Source organism: Pogoniulus pusillus, chromosome 37 (genome assembly GCF_015220805.1).
Source record: "Pogoniulus pusillus isolate bPogPus1 chromosome 37, bPogPus1.pri, whole genome shotgun sequence".
Classification (NCBI taxonomy): domain Eukaryota; kingdom Metazoa; phylum Chordata; class Aves; order Piciformes; family Lybiidae; genus Pogoniulus; species Pogoniulus pusillus.
Genome location: NC_087300.1, coordinates 4,932,316 through 4,950,846, shown reverse-complemented (window position 1 = coordinate 4,950,846; position 18,531 = coordinate 4,932,316). Strand labels below are relative to the sequence as shown.

At 52.9% G+C, this 18,531-nt stretch overlaps 3 protein-coding genes across 12 annotated transcripts; 2 read left to right on the top strand and 1 right to left on the bottom strand.

The window, feature by feature from the left end:
* Window positions 1–590: 590 nt before the first annotated feature.
* DNALI1 (dynein axonemal light intermediate chain 1) lies at window positions 591–6,732 on the bottom strand. 5 transcript variants are annotated; one of them, XR_010308614.1, is made up of 6 exons: window positions 6,446–6,732; window positions 6,197–6,366; window positions 5,004–5,214; window positions 4,257–4,421; window positions 960–1,106; window positions 591–711 (listed from the first exon to the last, which is right to left on the bottom strand). XR_010308614.1 is itself a non-coding variant. In XM_064172480.1 (6 exons), exons 1-6 carry the CDS (start codon window positions 6,716–6,718, stop codon window positions 1,071–1,073), a joined length of 783 nt encoding a protein of 260 aa, XP_064028550.1. In that variant the 5' UTR covers window positions 6,719–6,732; the 3' UTR covers window positions 872–1,070. The 5 variants fall into 5 exon arrangements, 3 of the variants coding, with proteins under 3 accessions (XP_064028550.1, XP_064028548.1, XP_064028547.1); XR_010308615.1 differs by having other exon boundaries at window positions 591–689; XM_064172480.1 differs by lacking the exon at window positions 591–711 and having other exon boundaries at window positions 872–1,106; window positions 5,004–5,182; window positions 6,446–6,561; window positions 6,602–6,732.
* A 169-nt stretch (window positions 6,733–6,901) lies between these two features.
* SNIP1 (Smad nuclear interacting protein 1) lies at window positions 6,902–10,600 on the top strand. The gene is made up of 4 exons (XM_064172623.1): window positions 6,902–7,116; window positions 7,191–7,287; window positions 7,793–8,388; window positions 9,074–10,600. The coding sequence occupies exons 1-4, from the start codon at window positions 6,935–6,937 to the stop codon at window positions 9,336–9,338; spliced, it is 1,140 nt and encodes a 379-aa protein (XP_064028693.1). The 5' UTR covers window positions 6,902–6,934; the 3' UTR covers window positions 9,339–10,600.
* Window positions 10,601–11,257: 657 nt separating this feature from the next.
* Window positions 11,258–18,291, top strand: MEAF6 (MYST/Esa1 associated factor 6). Of its 6 annotated transcripts, none has more exons than XR_010308647.1 (8): window positions 11,258–11,383; window positions 11,532–11,647; window positions 11,724–11,811; window positions 12,248–12,293; window positions 12,864–13,056; window positions 16,200–16,257; window positions 16,916–16,949; window positions 17,441–17,497. XR_010308647.1 is itself a non-coding variant. In XM_064172576.1 (8 exons), the coding sequence occupies exons 1-8, from the start codon at window positions 11,288–11,290 to the stop codon at window positions 17,447–17,449; spliced, it is 612 nt and encodes a 203-aa protein (XP_064028646.1). In that variant the 5' UTR covers window positions 11,258–11,287; the 3' UTR covers window positions 17,450–17,601. The 6 variants fall into 6 exon arrangements, 5 of the variants coding, with proteins under 5 accessions (XP_064028646.1, XP_064028650.1, XP_064028649.1 ...); XM_064172576.1 differs by lacking the exon at window positions 16,200–16,257 and adding an exon at window positions 16,068–16,097 and having other exon boundaries at window positions 17,441–17,601; XM_064172580.1 differs by lacking the exon at window positions 16,200–16,257 and having other exon boundaries at window positions 17,441–17,601.
* The last annotated feature ends 240 nt before the right edge of the window (window positions 18,292–18,531 follow it).

Below are 18,531 nucleotides of genomic sequence, written 5' to 3'. Positions count from 1 at the left end.
CATCATCTGAAAGTTCTTTATGCAGTTGGAGATCGTGGTTATTTCCACATCCCCAGCTCAGGCCAGTAAACACTCTGCTGGCAGAACGTGTCCCCAAGTGATGCACACTGCTGGGAGGTGGTTTGGTGTGGGGGTTTTTTCCCCTCTGGAAATGAGCTTTATGGAGCAGTCAACTTTCCTGAGCCTGCTCGGTGTAGGGATGTGTGTGTGGAGCCTGCTCGGGGTAGGGGGGGCTCTGTGTGTGTGGAGCCTGCTCAGTGTGTGGGGGTGTGTGTATGTGAAGCCTGCTTGGTGTGGGGGTGTGTGTGGAACCTGCTCGGTGTAGGGATGTGTACGTGTGGAGCCTGCTCGGTGTGGGCATGTGTGTGTGTGTGTGGAGCCTGCTCAGGTTTTGCTCTTGTTCATCCCAGGCCACCACTGGTGGCTCTGACAAGGAGTTTAGAGGTACAATTAACAACTTGCACATACTCAGCATAATCCCTCCCTCCCTAAAACCTGTCCCAAGAATCACCAGGATTTTCTTACTGAGTGTGACTTAAGCTTACTGCAGCCACTCAACAATACATTCAAAGTAATGAATGCCACAGAGGTTTGGGAAGAAATGTTTATTAGTTTATCACTTTGAAGGTCATCTAACATAGTGCTACCAGGCAAGCCCCAGGCAGGTTGACTGTTCAATGAGCTGAAGGCTGAGAAGGGCATGGAAAGAGGCTGCAGGAATTATCAAAGAATTCCAATTCTTGAATTTCAACAAAGGGAAGGGAAGGGAAGGGAAGGGAAGGGAAGGGAAGGGAAGGGAAGGGAAGGGAAGGGAAGGGAAGGGAAGGGAAGGGAAGGGAAGGGAAGGGAAGGGAAGGGAAGGGAAGGGAAGGGAAGGGAAGGGAAGGGAAGGGAAGGGAAGGGAAGGGAAGGGAAGGGAAGGGAAGGGAAGGGGAGAAGAGCTCTTCTGCCTCAGTTACCGGTAAGTGAAGATTTCAGATTACGAAGACAAATCTTAATTGCAACCTTCTTGCTCTGACAGCTCTTTTGAGCACTGCCTGGAGGGTAACCTCTCCCCCCCAAAAAAGAATCTACTTGTTTGCTGCAACGATGCTTTCAAGTTGGGCCTGAAAAACAAATGAAACAGTGAGTCAAATGAGATTCAACCTATAAACTAAACCAGTGTCACTGCAAAGTGGTAAATTGCCTGTTAGCCACCAAGGGAGGAGCTGGGGGATGCTGCAATACTTGAAGAGAAGCAGGCTGGGGTGGGTAATTTTTTTTTCTTCCCCTTCAGCTCTTCCATTCCTTCCTGCATGTTTTATAAATTAGCTTTTCATTCTTGGCATTCTCACTTGTTGCACTCTTGAGAAGAAAAGAGCTGGCCCCGGTTCCATACAATGAAAGACTCCTCTGGTAATGTAAAGCAGTGAGAGGAAATTAAATAAAAGCTGTTGAAACCATGGTCTGAAAGCTCTGATTTCAGGCTGGGCTGTGTTAGCTAAATGAAATACTTGGCACTCCAACCTCTGAAACAGAAACTGACTCTGGGACAAAAGTAGCTGGGAACAGCAAGTTTCTCAGTTACTGAGACAACTTGACGCCCAATTAGTAGATTGATGGGTGAGCTCCCCGTGAAGCACGGAGTGCCTGCAGCTCTTGGGTTTGTCCCCTTCCTACAGCTGCCACCAAAATCAGCCACAGCAGTGGTACCTACACAGCTGGGCAGATGCTTGAGGCAGGAACACAAGTTCAAGGGCAGCACAAATTTGATCTAAGTTAGTCCCATTTTGTGCCCTGAAACATTTCAAGATGGCCTGGAGATGTTAATGGTTTAGAAAGGAGATACTGTGGGAGTGGTGAAGGTAAGGGCAGAAGCCTGGGGTGATGGGTGTGTGCTTGACTGTAGCCAGAAGCATTTCACATTGTTTATGGTAGGTTCTGTACTCAGAGAGAGACCTCCAGGATCATCCAATCCAACCTAGCACCCAGCCCTGGACAATCAACCAGACCATGGCACTAAGTGCCTCAGCCAGGCTTTGCTTCAACACCTCCAGGGACTCCACCACCTCCCTGGGCAGCTCGTTCCAATACCAATCACTCTCTCTGCCAACAGCTTCCTCCTAACATCCAGCCTAGACCTCCCCTGCCACAACTTCAGGCTGTGTCCCCTTCTTCTGTTGCTGCTTGCCTGGCAGCAGAGCCCAACCCCACCTGGCTACAGCCCCCCTGCAGGTAGTTGTAGACAGCAATGAAGTCTGCCCTGAGCCTCCTCTTCTGCAGGCTGCACTCCCTCAGATCCCTCCAGGCCCCTCCCCAGCCTTGCTGTCCTTCTCCAAACACCTTCCAGTATCTCAACATCTCTCTTGAATTGAGGAGCCCAGAACTGGACACAGCACTCAAGGTGTGGCCTGAGCAGTGCTGAGCACAGGGGCAGAAGAACCTCCCTTGTCCTGCTGCCCACACTGCTCCTGAGCCAGCCCAGGATGCCATTGGCTCTGCTGCCCACCTGAGCACACTGCTGCCTCATCTTCAGCTACTCTCTACCTGCACCCCCAGGTCTCTCTCTGTTTGGCTGCTCTCAGCCTGTCCCCAGCCTGTAGTGCTGCTTGGGGTTGTGGCCAAAGTGTAGAACTCTCCACTTGGCCTTGTTCAATCTCATCCCACTGGCCTCTGCCCACCCATCCAGCCTGGCAAGGTCCCTCTGCAGAGCTCTCCTACCCTCCAACAAATCCACAGCTGCTCCTAGCTTCGTGTTGTCTGCAAACTTACTGATGCTGGACTCAATCCCCTGGTCCAGATCATCAATAAAGATACTGAACAGGACTGGCCCCAGCACTAATCCTTAACCAGGTTGGAAGAGACCTCCAAGACCATCCAGTTCAACCTATCACCCTGCCCTACCCAATCAGCTAGACCATGGCACTAAATAGGTGTGTGATTTTCCTTTGCCTTCAGAACCTCTGCTTTCACAAAGCAGCATGCACAGTGTCTCTCCTGTAGTGTGTCCCTGCTGCACAAGTGCAGTTGTTCTTAGGAGCTGACACTGATTGTTAAATGCTGTCTTCTTATCAGGGCATCAAGACTGAGGGCCAACAGCAAAGAAGTTAAACATCTTGCTTTGCCTTCTCTTGGTTTTCTAGTTGTTAACTGAGAAGAGGGGTGGCTGCTGTAACCTCATGGTTATGCAGAAATGGATTCCTGGGGTGTCAGAGCAGTTTGGAGCCTCTGGTGTCAGGGGTTGGTGGAGTCACCGTCCCTGGGGTGCTGGATGAGGCACTTAGTGCCATGGTTTAGTTAATTAGAGGGTGTTAGGTTGGATTCCATGATCACAAAGGTCTTTCCAATCTGATTAATTCTGTGATTTGAGCTGCAGGTTCCTGCTCTTCTGACTGCACCAATTTATCATTTTCTGAACTAATTCTGGGCTCTCCCTGGCAAGTGTGTGACTAGAACTCAGCGAACCCCACCTGCTGGTGCTGTCCTCAGGTTTGCTAGGCCTGACTAGTTGGTGACTGAGCAAGGCAGTAGAGAATGGGAAAGCAACATTTTTCCTTTTCATGGACAATTTCAGTGGAAGGGGAACATGGACACAAATGCATCAGAAGTGTAGCACTTCAAAAACTGTAAGGAGAAAATTATTTTCATATCTGATTGCATTTGTCCAGCAGATGAAGGGAGGTTCTCCTCTGCATCTACTCTGCCCTGGTGAGACCTCATTTTGAGTGCTGCCTTCAGTTTTGGGCTCCACAATTGAAGAACGACAGAGATCTGCTTGAGAGAGTCTAAGGGAGGGCTATGAGGATGATGAGGGGACTGGAGCACTGCCTGATAAGGAGAGGCTGAGGGACCTGGGGCTGCTTAGTCTGGAGAAGAGAAGACTGAGAGGGGATTTGGTCAATGTTTCTAAATATCTGAGGGCTGCAGGTCAGGGGTGGGGGACAGGCTCTGCTCACTGCTCCCTGGGACAGAACAAGGAGCAATGGATGGAAGATGCAGCACAGGAGGTTTCAGCTCAACACAAAGAAGAACTTTTTACTGTAAGAGTCCCAGAGTACTGGCACAGGCTGCCCAGAGAGGTTGTGGAGTCTCCTTCTGTGGAGCCTTTCAAGGCCTGTCTGGATGAGTTCCTGTGTGCCCTGAGCTAGATTGTGTGGTCCTGTTCTGGCAGAGGGGTTGGACTGGATGATCTCTTTGGGTCCCTTCCATCCCCTAACATCCTGTGCCCCTGTGATCCCGTGAAGTGTTACTCTTTGGCACTGTGTCATTTTACTCACCTTCAGCTGCTGATTAATTTTTTTCAGGACTTGAACCTCCTCAGCATGTTTCTTTTCCTCTATCTGCCGCTTTTCCTCTTCCCGTCTTTCAGTGGCTGCACGAAGTGCTTTCTGCTCACTCACTTGTCTTTCCAGCTCCTGCTTTTCCTTTTCTAGCTCTGCAATCTTGGAGAAGAGCACACATTTGTTTGTTAGTCCATTTTTAGCTAAGATGGGGCAAATTCTGTTACCAGTACATAAAGGGTGGGGACCAAGAGGATGGAGACTGTTTTTCCATGTGGAAAAGACATGGTAATGGGTACCAGTTAGTACTGGGGGGTTCCAAATGGACTCCAGAAGCATATTTTTCACCATGAGGACTGTCAGATATTGGAAACATCTCCAAAGGGAAGTAGTGGATTACCCTACACTGGGCTGAGCTCGACAGGGTGCTGTGCCAGCTCATTTCAACTCTACTGTTACCTAGCATGGCTGGACCAGGTGATCCCTAGGGTTCCTTCCAGCCTGGCATGCTGTGATTCTGCTAAGTTCTATGATGTGCATTATAAAGAGCTCCACGTACAACAGCGCATCGTTCCCGAAGGACAATTAAAGCTTGGGAAAGGCAAGGGCGGAGTTTTGCCGATCTTTGCTGCCATCCCGTGGAACCAGACACCACTGACTGGGCGGGGGAGCTGAGCTGCGGCAGCCTCGCACCGTGCGACGTGCGAGAAGCTGCAGGCTGAGGTTGTAAAGAGCCCTACTCACCCTTTTCTCCATGTCGGCCCTGCCTTGCTCAGCCTGCAGCGCCTTGCGCAGGCCAAAGGCTGTGCTGCTCTCGTACAGCGTCTGGTAGGCAGCCAGCGTCATCTGCAGCTCGTCCCTGACGCGCAGCAGCAGCAGCCCACGCTCGGCACAGGCGATGGTGGTCTGCCGGATCAGCTCGTCTGAGGGGGGGAAAGGGAGCCGGAGAGACTCACTGCTGGGTGCACGCAAAGGATCACAGAATCAGGCAGGGTTGGAAGGGAGCACAAGGATCAGACAGTTCCAGCCCCTCTGCCATGCCCAGGGACACCCTACCCTAGAGCAGGCTGCACACAGCCTCAGCCAGCCTGGCCTCAAACACCTCCAGCCATGGGGCCTCAACCACCTCCCTGGGCAACCCATTCCAGCCTCTCACCACTCTCCTGCTCAACAACTTCCTCCTCACCTCCAGCCTCACTCTCCCCACCTCCAGCTTTGCTCCATTGCCCCCAGTCCTGTCACTCCCTGATAGCCTAAAAAGTTCCTCCCCATCTTTTTGTAGCCCCCTTCAGATGCTGGAAGGCCACAAGAAGGTCCCCTGGGAGCCTCCTCTGCTCCAGACTGACCTGAACAAAGCCCAGAGTCTTCTACCTGTTCTCTGCACCGCAGGCAGCAGTCACTAGAGATAATGCTAATGTGCTTTGTGTTGCTACAATCCAGCTGTAGCATCAAGTGCTAGGAAACATATCAGTGCTGTCACAGCCCCTGTGGTGACAACGGAGGTCACTAAAGTTTTAGCAGCAAACTCTTTCAAATGTGACTTTGGTTTTGTTTTTTTGAGGGTTATTTGGAAGCCTCCTCAAGAGCCAAAAGCCTCCAGGAGAATCCTGCTCAAACCTAGGGCAGCCTCTCCTGCAGGAGTAGGTAACAGAGAGGGGTTTAAGCTACTGTAAATCAACTCAGGTTAGGTACAACCAAGTGAGCATTGAGCTTCCTTGCGTCTTTCACTGCTCTTGCAACATCTGAGTGTCAACTGTGAGTAACAGGCGCTGTAAGATCCTCCCTGTAGAAGCTGACAGCCCCGGTCGGTGGTAACGGTTACCGAGGCTGTACTGAACCTTCTGGAAGGTGAAGCGCTGAGGGGGAGTGGGTCTGTAGGGTGGAAGGAGCGCAGGGGTGCGGGGCGGTGTCTCGCCCCGGCCGAAGCAGGCTCTAACCGAAGCACTGCGAGTAGAGCTCCCGGCGCACCGGGCAGATCCCGGTCTCCCGCGCCTGCCGCTGCTGCAGCTTCAGGTCCAACTGCTCCTGGAGCTGAACGACGTCCAGGCGGGTGCCGGGAGCGCTGGACACCTCCTGCACCCATCGGTGGTTCTCCTCCTCCCACTCCCTGCCAAGAGAAGCACTGGCAGTCACGAAACGGTCTCGCCCGCGTACTGCCAGGCGCGGATGGGTCCGGCCCCGCTCACCGAGGCGGCAGGATGGCGTTGAGGAGTTCTTGCGCCTGCTTCACGGACTCGACGGCGGGTGGTGGGACGGGCCCGGTCGGGGCGGGCGGCAACGGGCTTCCCTGCAGCGGAGACGCCTGCGGAGAGAACAGAGCACCGTAGGAGCGAATGGAGCACGACCCTCGGCTCCACGTCTTGCTGGGCCCTTCTCACCTTCGGGGAGCGCTTCTCGGTGCGGCGGGTGACGAGCACGGGTGTGTGGTAGCGCAGCAGCGAGTCCGGCGGCAGGATCATGGCGGCAGCGTCGCCGTTACCGCGGCGACTGCGGTTCCGTTGCCATGGCGACTGCGCAGGCTCTCGCTGGGCGCCTGCGCAGGAGTGGCCGGGCCAGGGCCGGGGCGGGGCCGGGGGCCGGGGGCGGGGCCGGAGGCGTGGCCGGGCCGTGTCCGGGGGCGGGGCCAGGCCGGCAGAAGCGCTTCCGGGCGCAGCGCGGGAGCCGGAAGCGGCGCCATGGAGGAGGCGGCCGAGCGGCGGCGAGAGCGGCGGCGGCGGCGGGAAGCGGTGGTGAAGGCCGAGAAGCGGAGCCCTCGGCACTCCGCCTCCCGTTCGGCGCGAGGCAGCCAGTCGCCGCCCGCCGAGGAGCGAAGGGGGACAGCCGGGCCGCGCCAGGGCAACCGCGGCAGGAGCAGCAGGTAGGAGCGGACGCGGGCCCCGCGCTGCTCCGGTGCGGCCCCGTGGTTCATTTCCCCCTCTCGTTGTTTTTAAGATCGCCTAAGAGGAAGAGTAAGTCCGGGCGGAGGAGCCGGTCGCCGCGCGGCAGACGGAGCCGGAGCCCGCATCACGCCGCCGTGAAGGTGAAGCAGGTAAATCGCGCTGTCGGTAGCGGCGAGGCCCAGTCCTTCCCCCGGAGGTGTTGTCGGGGCCTTGCGTGCTTCCCGGGCTCGCAGCGTGTAGCTGTACCCGTGAGACTCGCCGGCGCTAGGTGCGACAAGCGCTTTCCACCTTGTGATGCTCGGAGCGTTCGGTGTCGGGGAACGGGGAGGGTCTGGACGGGCCAGTACCGCATGGGACCCAGCTCAGGCGCTGCCTGGAGCGAGTGGGCGCCCACGGGCGTGTGAGTCCAGCTGTGCCTCCACGGAGCACGGGGTGCGTTGTGCCGGCTCTTGATCTGGCTTCGATAAATGCAGAATGCAGCAACCCAAATAGCCTGGCGGTGCAGGAGGTCGATGTTGCTGTGTGTCAGCTCTGCACGCAGCACGTCCAGGCACACGGTGTTGTGTGTGTGTGGTTGTGATTGCCGTAAAAGCTGGGGCAGATTCTCTGCTCTTGCGCTTTAAACGTGCCACTGTAAGGGAGTCTTCCTTACAGGAGCGAGATGATCACAGCCGCAGGGGGAATGAGGAGCGAAAGCAGAGGCACCCCTCAGAAGAAGAACACAGGAGGGAGAGAAGCGGCGACAGGGACAGACACAGAGAACACTCAGACAGAAGGAGGAATCCAAGCGAGAGGCCTGGAGTTCGAGGCCACGAGCGAGAGAGGGATGCGCAGAACATCCGTGAGCAGCAAGCAGAGAGGGAGTTTTACAACGAGAGAAGAAGAGAGCATCGGCAGAATAACGAGGAGGGGGGCGGGGGTGGTGACCAGAACCCCGAACTGGGGCAATCTGATAACAAACCGAAAGAGAAAGCCGCTGCAAACAAAGAGAAGCCAAGCTTCGAACTGTCGGGGGCGCTTCTGGAGGACACCAACACCTTCCGGGGCGTTGTGATCAAGTACAGCGAGCCGCCCGAGGCGCGCATCCCCAAGAAGCGCTGGCGGCTCTACCCCTTCAAGAACGACGAGTTCCTGCCCGTGATGTACATCCACAGGCAGAGCGCCTATCTGCTGGGCCGGCACCGCCGCATCGCCGACATCCCCATCGACCACCCCTCCTGCTCCAAGCAGCACGCCGTCTTCCAGTACCGGTAAGTGCGGCTGCTGCGGCTGCTGCAGGGTTGCTCAGGAGCTTCTAAACAAAACCCAGAGCCCTAGATGTGTGCAGCTGAGGCGTAGGTCTGCTGTAAGTACGTCAGAGATGGCTCAGGTTGGAAGAGATCATCTACTCTAACCTCCCTGATATGGGTGGGGGCTCTCTCCACTAGATCAGTCTCCCCAAGGCTTCATGCAGTCTGGCCTTAAACACCTTCAGGGAGGGAGCATCCACAACCTCCCTGGGATATTTGTCTGGCTGTTGCCTGTTGTCTCAGCAGCAGTCAGAAATAGCTGCTTGCTCTCATTTAGGTGTGTGCAGTCGTTTAGCAAGAGAAATGCACAGAGCTCTGTAGCTGAACTGGGGTGAGCTGGCCAGCGGAACTGGCAGCAAAAGTGTTTCTGGGAGAGTTTTTAATCACTGGGAGTTTGCTGATCTCTAAAGAGAGAGTTTGCTGCTGCTGCAGAGATGCTCCCTTGGGAGCAGCCATCTGCTCTGTTGTGGGAACCGCAGGTTTCCATCAGTAGGCTCAGGCAGTGATGCAGCCTGGCAGAATTCCCTCAGTCTCACGCAGTGTTTTGCCGCTGAGCACAGAGACCTGTTTCTGCAGTGGGGCTCGTGGAAGTCCCCCTGCTCTCTCAGTGTGTGATTGCCTTGTGGCTGTGTCTCTGTCTCCTCAGGCTGGTGGAGTACACCCGTGCTGATGGCACCGTTGGGCGCCGTGTGCGGCCCTACATCATCGACCTGGGCTCGGGGAACGGCACCTTCCTCAACAACCAGCGCATCGAGCCCCAGCGCTACTACGAACTGAAGGAGAAGGACGTGCTCAAGTTTGGGTTCAGCAGCAGGGAATATGTCCTTCTCCATGAGTCTTCAGATAAGTCTGAGGCCAACACAAAGGACGATGATGACGAGGAGGAGAAGGAGGAAGACTCTGATAGTTAACAGATGAGGAGGGAGATGGAGGGAGAGGGGGGGGACAGGAAGGATTTTCTTTGCAGCTGAACGTGTGTTGGGATGTGAACACCGAAGCATCACAGCATTGATGCCTCTTATTGCCTTAAAGTCCTTTCCGTTGCTGATCTCGTAGCGTGTTTGGGGGAACCTCACTGATTTTTCATCTCTGATAGTTGTGTGTATCAGGATACAGCTTGCTCTTTTTTTTCCCCTTGTTTTGTTTTCTTCCCCCAACAAGCAGAAGAGCTCTTGGATGTGAAAGCTCAACTGCTGGGAACGCTGAACACACGTTGAGACTGCCCTTGTCTAGGGAGCTGCAAACCACCACTGGCACATCTGACGTGATTTATATTAACTGTTTTGTCACAGTCCTTTGAAATGCTGTTGAACTGAAAATAGGAGTTAGAAAGTAACACAAAATGTTTTGTAACACATCCTGTTGGTAGTTTGCCAAAAATCCCTTTGCCGGTGAGGAGCTCCAGACAGGAGGATTGACCCAGCTGGCAGCTAAGGCAGCAGGAATGGTGCCAAGCCCCTCTTGTGTCTGTGTGTTGGGTCCTTGTTTGCCTCGTGGCAACGTGCACTGCAATACACCAAAAACTACAAGGTTCTTTGGAATGGAAGTGAAACCTTCCCTTGGGGGTTGAGTGTCAGTTTTGTGACACAGTCAGGGTCTGCCTCTACCTGTTGTGACAGACAGTGCTGAGACTGTCCCTGGGTGTGGAGTGCCCAGCTCTGATGCTGGGGCCTTTGTTCCTGATTCCACTCCTGCCCCACAAGTAACGTCTGCTGGGGTGAGTTTGTACTGTGCATAATTCCCCTTTCCCTGGTGACATGTTTTAGCCAGAGTTTGCACTATTTAAGTTTATATAAGTAATTTGTTTAAAATAGTCTCTTCCCCATAAGAGAACACCCTTCTGGGTGAGAAAAGCCAGTTCCACTCACTGAAAAGACATCTCCCCTGGTTTTGGTGTCTTCTCCCCATTGTGTTATGGTATAAGAAATGTGTATTTTCCACACTGTTCATTCATTTGCTTGGATGTTGTCGAGTGTCACAAGCTCATCCCTGCTGTGTATATACTTCGTGTATACCAGTGCTGCATCTTGTATGCACAGCCTGGAAGTTTCTGATGTAAATAGGGGCACTGAGGTAGGTTTTCAAACAGTGGTAGGATGAGTTTTGCCAGGAAGAATCTCCTTTATATGTACTCTAGGGGTTTTTAAATAAAGAATTTGTACATTTAGCCCTACTTGATTTTAATTGTAATGTTTGTCTTGCATCCCTTTTTTCCCCTCCCCCATTATTGTGTTCCTTGAAAGAGGTTTGCTTCCAGTCCTTGTTTTTAGTATCAAGGACAGCAAATCAGTTAAAAACGAAGATGCAGGATTGCTCTCTGTGAGATGCTGCCTGGGGAGGGGTGGGGGTCTGTACGCCGCCCCCTGCCTGGACCCTCCTTATAGAGGATGGCCCCGGAGGCTCGCTCAGTGCCCAGCCACGGTGCGGACCGAGTTGATGGGTGCCGTGAAAGGGAAGCTGACCTCTCGGGCTGCTCTGGGGCTGGGTGCGCAAGAGCTGGAGCGAAGCTCCCAAAGCAGCACCGTGGGCTGGAGCCGGTGCCTGAGTTCACCCGCTCCGAGTTGCCGGTACCGTCCGGTGCTGGGGAACGGCCGCCGGATCGGAGCGCCGAGGCTGAGGGCGGTGGAAAGCGAAGCCGCTCCAGCCTAGCGGGCTCCGTACTCGAGGCTTCGTTCTCAGCCGCAGGTCCCTGCTCTCGGGGCTGCGGGCGGGGACACTCCGGAGGGGCCGGGCCGGGAGCTGCGGGGCCGGGCGGAGCTGGCGGCGGGGCCGGGCTCGGCGCTGCCCCCGGCGGCCCCTCCCGGCAGCGCAGCCGCCGCCGCCGCCCCGCCCCGCCCGGCCCGCGCAGGCCGCAGCCGCCATGGCCGCGCTGCACGCCAAGGCCGGCGGCCCCCCGCAGATCCCCGACACTCGCCGGGAGCTGGCCGAGCTGGTGAAGCGCAAACAGGAGCTGGCGGTGAGCAGAGGGGCCGGGGCTGGGCGGAGGTCGGCGGGGCCCTTGCCTGAGCCGCGGGGCGGGCGGGCGGCGGGGCCGGGCGGCGGGGCCTGGGCCGCGGGGCGGGCGCGGGGCCGGGCCCGCTTCATGTGCTGGCTGTGCCCGGCAGGAGACGCTAGCCAACCTGGAGCGGCAGATCTACGCCTTCGAGGGCAGCTACCTGGAGGACACGCAGATGTACGGCAACATCATCCGCGGCTGGGACCGGTACCTCACCAACCAGAAGTGAGTCCCTGCCCCGGCCCCGCCCGGCCCCGCCCGGCCCCGCCGCCCCCCGCCATCACCTTTCTCTGCCTTGCAGGAACTCCAACAGCAAAAACGACCGCAGGAACCGCAAGTTCAAGGAGGCCGAGCGGCTCTTCAGCAAGTCCTCTGTCACCTCGGCAGCGGTGAGTGCCGGGCTGGGTGCTGGCGGCACTGAGTGACATCCCTGGCACTGTCCACATCCCAGTCCCCATCTCCTTCCCTTGGTGCTTCCGCAGCTGCGGGAGCAGTTTTCCATTTAAGCTCCAGTGCCTGCCGTGTCTCCCCCATCTTGAGCATCTTCATCCCCCTTTGCAGCCTCTTCCAGAAATCCTTTTCCCATTGCCCAGAGCGGTGAAAGTGGCCTGCAGCCGGGAGCCACCCATGCCACCCACCTTCCCTGCCAGCTGTGGCTTTATCTTCTTGCTCCTCACCCGACGCTGCTGGGCCATGCTGGCTCTGGGCTGTCAGCTCTTCGCAGCAGAGCCCTGATGTGTCTGTGGGATGATCGCTGTGGCTGTGAGCCTTTGGAGAGCGGTGGCTGAATCGCTGCCCTCTCTGACGGCCCTCTCCCTTTTGCAGGCTGTCAGTGCATTAGCTGGAGTTCAGGACCAGCTCATCGAGAAGCGTAAGTCACCTCTTCATTCCTGCCAGAGTAATCTGGAAAGAGTCGTGCTCCTCCTCACCCCTCGGCCCCATCTCCAGCTGTCTGGGTCCCTGCTGTACTTGCTTCCTGCCCAGAGACTGTGGCTGCCACCCCTGAGTGCTCCCAGCATGGGCTGTGGACCCCAGCTCAGCAGAGTCAGTGTGAGAAGCAGAAGTCAGGCTGAGCCAGTGAGGGTTTGTGCATAAACCTTCTTGGAACAGATTTGGAGCTCGCTGGAGGCAGAGGCTGGAGGAGCTGAAGCAGTGTGTTTGTTTGTGTGTCTGCTGTTCTGTTCAGGTGCAGGTGAGGTGGGGAGATGCTGCTTGCAGTCAGGATTTGTGTAAGTGTGTGATGATGAACACCAAATCCGATGCAGTTCTCTGCTTCGGTGGCTGAGGAGCTTGCTTGCTGTCCTTCAGAAACACTTTCCAGGTTCCTGCACCTGGTGCCCTGGGGCTGGGTGCATCTCTGCTGCCTCCGTGCAGGGCTTTGCCAGGGCAGCCTGGGCTGTGAGCTGCGGGGGTGACTCTGTGCTGCTCTGTCCTGCTCTAGGGGAGCCGGGCAGTGGCACGGAAAGTGACACTTCTCCAGACTTCCACAATCAGGAGAATGAGCCAAGCCAGGAGGATGCTGAAGAGCTGGATGGGTCTGTGCAGGGAGTGAAACCCCAGAAAGCTGCTTCCTCTACTTCTTCTGGGAGCCACCACAGCAGCCACAAAAAACGGAAGAACAAAAACCGGCACAGGTTAGTGGTGCCAGCAGCTTTCTTGTCCTGAGTCTGAATCTGAACTGTGGTGGAGTTCACTGCATTGTGTGACAGGAACTGGTGACTTGTTGGAATAATAAGCAGCTCAGGTCACTTAATTCGGTGATTGTTCTGCTTTCAGTTGTGCACCTCCTGTAGTGTTCATCAGGACCCCATTGTCCCTGTTGTGTCCAGGAGGGGAGGCTTGAAGCTGGAGAAGTTAAGCAGCACAGAGCACTAACCCCAGCTCTGGTGCAGCTCTGATTTTGGCCCAGTGTTTCAGTTCTTTCTCTCCAGGAGAAGAAAGTTTTCTTCCTTCTAGTGGAGGGAGATTGCAGTCCTGGCCTCCTGTGCTGGCATCTTGGTTTCTGCAGAGCCAAGTAAGACAGGAGTGTCAGTGCTTCTGCAGAAAGAGGGGGCAGAAGCAAAATTGAATGTTTTGGGGGTGTGAGCACTCCCAGTATCTTCACAAAATTTTCCACTCCAAGCCCTTTCAGCTGTCACATCCCGAACTTGAATCTCTTTTGACTGTGCCATAGAAGAGTTCCTCTGTCACGTTAACCTCAGAAATGTTTGTTATTAAACTGACCTGAAATTCCTGTGAAGCAGATCTCTTGAACTGTTTATGATTGGATTTAGATGACCAGTTCTGCCCCTTACAGCACACTCCTGAGGCGGGCACAGTGGGCTGGGGGGAGGCTCAGAAACCTGAATCACCTCCCACTGCCTTCCACCTGCTCCCTGTGGGCTGGCACAGCCTGCGGCTTCACCCAGACTCGGTGCCCCGTGGAGCTGACTCCACCATGGGGTCAGGCTCAAGGGGAGGAAACCCTGAAAACTCCATGCTCTGGGCAAGAGGAGAGTTACTGGAGAGCTGTGCTTCCATGGAAGTTGTGGCTGAACTGGTACCTACAGAGTGTTAGAAGCCAAGGAGCTTTTACAAACGAAGTGTCCTTGCCAACTGTGAGCATCTTGGCTTTGTGTGTGGATGGGATTTCCTCTTCAAGGGACCTTCCCATGCAGGTACCAGAGAGAAGTGTTTGAAAGAAAAGTGGTAAAAAAGTGGGGGAAGGTTGGTTTGGGAGGATGTGAAGAGGTAGGTTGAGTGCTTGATGAACCTGTAACTGCTTTTTCTCCTTCATGAGGTTTTGAGTCCTTAGCATGTAATTCTTAGATTAGAATTTCCTTCCTGCAGAGGCTTAATTGGGTGAACATCCTAAGACAGCAGAAGTGCCTTTGGTTCCTCAGGAGCTGGGAATGCAGAGCAGTTGAAAACTCCTTATGTGCCTGTAGACAATTGGAAGGAAATTCAGGGGTAACACAAGACACTGCATCTCTAAACCAGTTTAGAGGAACAAGCTGTAAACCTGAGGGGCAGCCTCAGAAAACAGCAAATTCTGGAATCCTGAGCACTTCCACGGGGAGCAAACAGCCCTGCAGTGGGGCTGAGGCAAAAGCTGTGCATTAGAGAAATTCTTTTGCTTTGTTCCACAACCCAAACTTCAGTGACAGGAGTTAGGAGGAATCTGCCCCACTGACAAGTTGGGGGACTTCAGGGGCTCTGCTGCTTTCCTGAGGTAGCATCATGGGGACAGTGTTGGACACAAGGAGCCCTGGTCTGGTCCAGAAATTTTGCCCTCAGAAATCTCTCAGACACACTTGTGCTGTGGAAGGCTTAATAAGTTAGTGACTGACTGCTTTGTGATGCCAGGTAGATAATTAAAAGAAGATAATGAAGTTTATCTGTGATAAAACCTGTGAACGTTGTGCTGACTGTCCCCTAGATTTGGACAGAAGCAATTTTCAGCTACACCTAGGTTTAAAAAGGATCCACAATCTGGAAGTCTGCTGGAAGTGCTTTCAAATCCTCTTGAGCCCCCAGTGCCCTTTGGGAAGAGCTATGCAGGGCTGTCCTGCAGTCCATAGAATCAGAAAGGCAAAACCAAAGAGAAATGTCAGCAGTTCCTTTTGTTCAGAGGCTCTTCCAGTGCCCAGCTTTACATTTGAGTTCTGCTCACCTGTTCTGAAGGACTGGGAGGTGTTTGGGACAGGCATTCTGTGTTCTGTGTTGGGGACAGTCAGTACTCCACTGGATTTGCTGCCACCCAGAGTAGTGTGGAGAGCTGGCTCAGACTGGGCAGAACTGGACAGTTTAAGTTCAAACAGTTCAAAAGGGAGAAGCAGAGGGAAGCTCCAGGGTTTGACTGAAGTCAAGAGGCCACAGGAAGGACAAGACTTTCTGTGTGCTCAGCACTTTCCATGGCTAATGAGTATTTTGGGAGAGAACAATCCTGTTTCCTCTTGGAAATCCAGTGCTGGCAAGCTGCTGGTTCAGCTGATTTGGTGATCAGTCCCTTCCCACAATCAGAGTTGTTGGCTTTGGGGCAGAACTGGGTCTGGGACAGCACTGTGGTGTCCGTGCGAGTGCCAAGGGGTGGTGCCACCAAACTGTAACAACCGCTTGCCAAGTGCCCACAGTCTCTGTTTAGCTGTGGAGGGAGTGGGTGCAAGGAGGGAGGGCATGGTGTGTGTGTGTGGATGTGTGATGAGGACACTCGGGTGCAAAGCTGGCCACATCCTTCTTGTCTCCACCTCTGCCTGACCAAGCTTTGCTTTGCTGTAATGATCCAGACAAAGCTGCTGCTACTGACCACCCACTCACTGGTTTGTGCAGCCAAATCAGCTGCCCTCTGCTTGAGAGTTGCACTGACAGCTCCAAGCTCTTCTCCAAGCCCTAGAACCCATCCTACAGCACCACTCTGCCTCTGCCCTAACTCCTGTCTCCCAGAAATCCATATGGGGAGGGGGTTCTGCATCGCTAGATCTGGAAGGCTTTTAGTGCCCAGCCCTGGTTTAGAGATCTGAAGAACTTTGTGGCCTTTAAACAGTAGCTTGATCCTTCTCTTTTATTTTTGTTAGTAATCTCACTAGGGTGGCTAATCAACTAATTGATTTAATTCATTAGTATATTAATTTCTATTGCTTTCTTCCTTTCAAATGCTGCCCCTCAGCCCGTCTGGCATGTTTGATTATGACTTTGAGTAAGTTTGACTTGACTTAGTATTTGTGCTGTGTTGTTAGTGTGTAGACACCAATGTGCCTTTGAGACCTTTCTAACCCCTAGTTTATCTGTTTAATTGTAGGTATGTATATTAGGGTAGGCTGGGAAGGTTTTTTTAGAAACAGAAAAACGTGATGGAGGTAACATTTTATTTAATAACTTCAGCAAAATTAACTTCACTCTCCTTTACCTTTCTACTGTTTCACTGCTTTTAATAGAGAACCTTTGAAACCTTAAAATGATGTAGTTTCCAACCTGATTCTTCTGGCTTTGCTTCTGAAGGAGATTAGTGTAGATTTGGTGATTTCCTTCTGGAAAAATGTAACCAACTCTCTGCTTTTTTGGCTCTTGTGATCCCTCTCATCTCAAATTCCTTACTTGACTCCCAGTAATTAACCATTTTCACTATGTCTGAATAATTTCCCTGTGGCATAGTTACAGTTCTAACAGATTTAATGTAGAGCATGCCTATTTAACCTTATTTCTTGATGCTGCTTTAACTTCCCTGTGATTTTGATGCTGAACCTTGATTAACTCTGTTGGTTTTTTTTTTGGGAGAGGATGGAATGTTGCATTTTTTTCACCAATACCTAAAGAATCCACTCTCCATCTCCTCCCTGCTCTTTTGTCCAGTAATACTGAGACAGTGATTTGGCTCAGCCCCAATTGAGAATGTGGATTGAATTAACCAAATAGTCTTTGTTGTAGCCTGTGCCATATGCAGTAGCTGGTTCTTTGAACTCGAGTCTTGGTGTCATGTATTGAAATGGACATTTCTCTTATCTTTTCCAACCACAGGATTGATCTCAAGTTAAACAAAAAGCCAAGAGCCGTAAGTATCTGTGCTCTGTCCTTGTTTTCATTGCTCATCGCTAGACTTTGAGTGGCTGACTTGACTCCTAATCTCACAAAGCCTCCCTCTGCTGTAATTTAAGATCTTATTGTCATGGTTGAGGAATATCATGGTTTGAAATAAGCTTTGTCTGGTGTAGCTAAGCCCAGGTAGGCTTGTTGTGGAGCTAGGCTGCAGCTCAGTCTCGTGCACTTGTGGTGGCAAAAGCTGGTTTGTGTTCCTGGTACCTTGTCATGATCTGGAGCATTAAAAGCATCTGGTTTTGGTTGGTGCAGGTGTTGAAGGGTCTTTTCTTTTCAAGAATAAAACCAGGGTCTATTCTTATTCAAGAATGAAAAAAACAATCTCTTTTCTAGTTTTGCCTGCAATTAATGGTATGTAGAAGTGAGAGAAGACTGAGAATCCCAGCTCTGCAAGCAGAAGTGGAGCTGGAAAGCTCCTAATGTGCCTCTCTTTTCTTCTCTCCACAGGACTACTAGACCCATCAGTGATGATGCTTCTGGGATGTAGGTCTACATGAATCCCCACTGAGAAAAGTACCAGGCGACTGAATGAGCACGATGGCAGCTCTGGCCAAGTGGCTGCAGATGGAGTGGCTCACTCTAAAGAACTTAGCTGGGGGCAGGGGAGGGAAGGGGTGGGGGGATGGGTGGGCAGAAAAATCTTGGACCATGTACTTTGCCTCATTTTTAAACCACCTGAGTTGCAGAAGGACTAAGGTGTAGGTGTAGTAGTAGTAGTCCTGAATTCCTGACAATTCTGTGCTTCCACCTCAGTCAGGAACTTCCTAAAATTGGCTGATTTTGCTGCTGCCACCCCTGTCATCTGCAAACCCGTGGAGAGCTATTTCTTTTTCCACTGGAACTGGGGTATGACTCAGAATGTCCCATCCATGTTGTCAGACATAGATGACTTTCGTTGCTGATCCTTAGCTGTGTAGGTTCGTTTTGGTTTTGTTGTTGTCGTTGCTGTTGTTGTTGGTTTGGGGTTTGTTTTGTTTTGTTTTTTTTTAAACCAGAGTGTACAGTTAACAAATTGACTTTTGGTTTCTTTGTTTTAATCCATGTAGAGTGGAAGGATCTTCATTTTGTGGAACAGCTCATTTTGATGCTTAGTTGAGCAGAGAAAGGAGGTGGTTTGCCCTGTTCTCTGGCTTTTCAGTTTGAGCACCATCCCCTAGAATGTACACACTGCTTTTAGAGGCAGGGGAAGCTGGAGCTCAAAGCCATCTTGCTCTTTGCTGTCTTCAAGGTTGGATGGATTCTGTTTTTACTACAAACTTCTGTCATTTGTACATAAACAATAAAGTTTCATCTTTGTCTCTCTTCTCATATTTTCTTCAGTCCACACTTCGACTCCTCCTGCCTTTTTTTTAATCCTCCAGCTGCTTAGTGAGGACTTTGCTGGAATTCTTCCACTTTGGCATAGGAGCTGTTCTTTGTCACTCTTTGTTCTCTCTTTCCTCTGGTAGACACAACACTGAGTCCTGAAAGGATTGCCAGGCACTAATCTCCAGCCTTGTTCAGCTAATCCTGCTTCTGGGTGGGACTTGGCTGTAGGT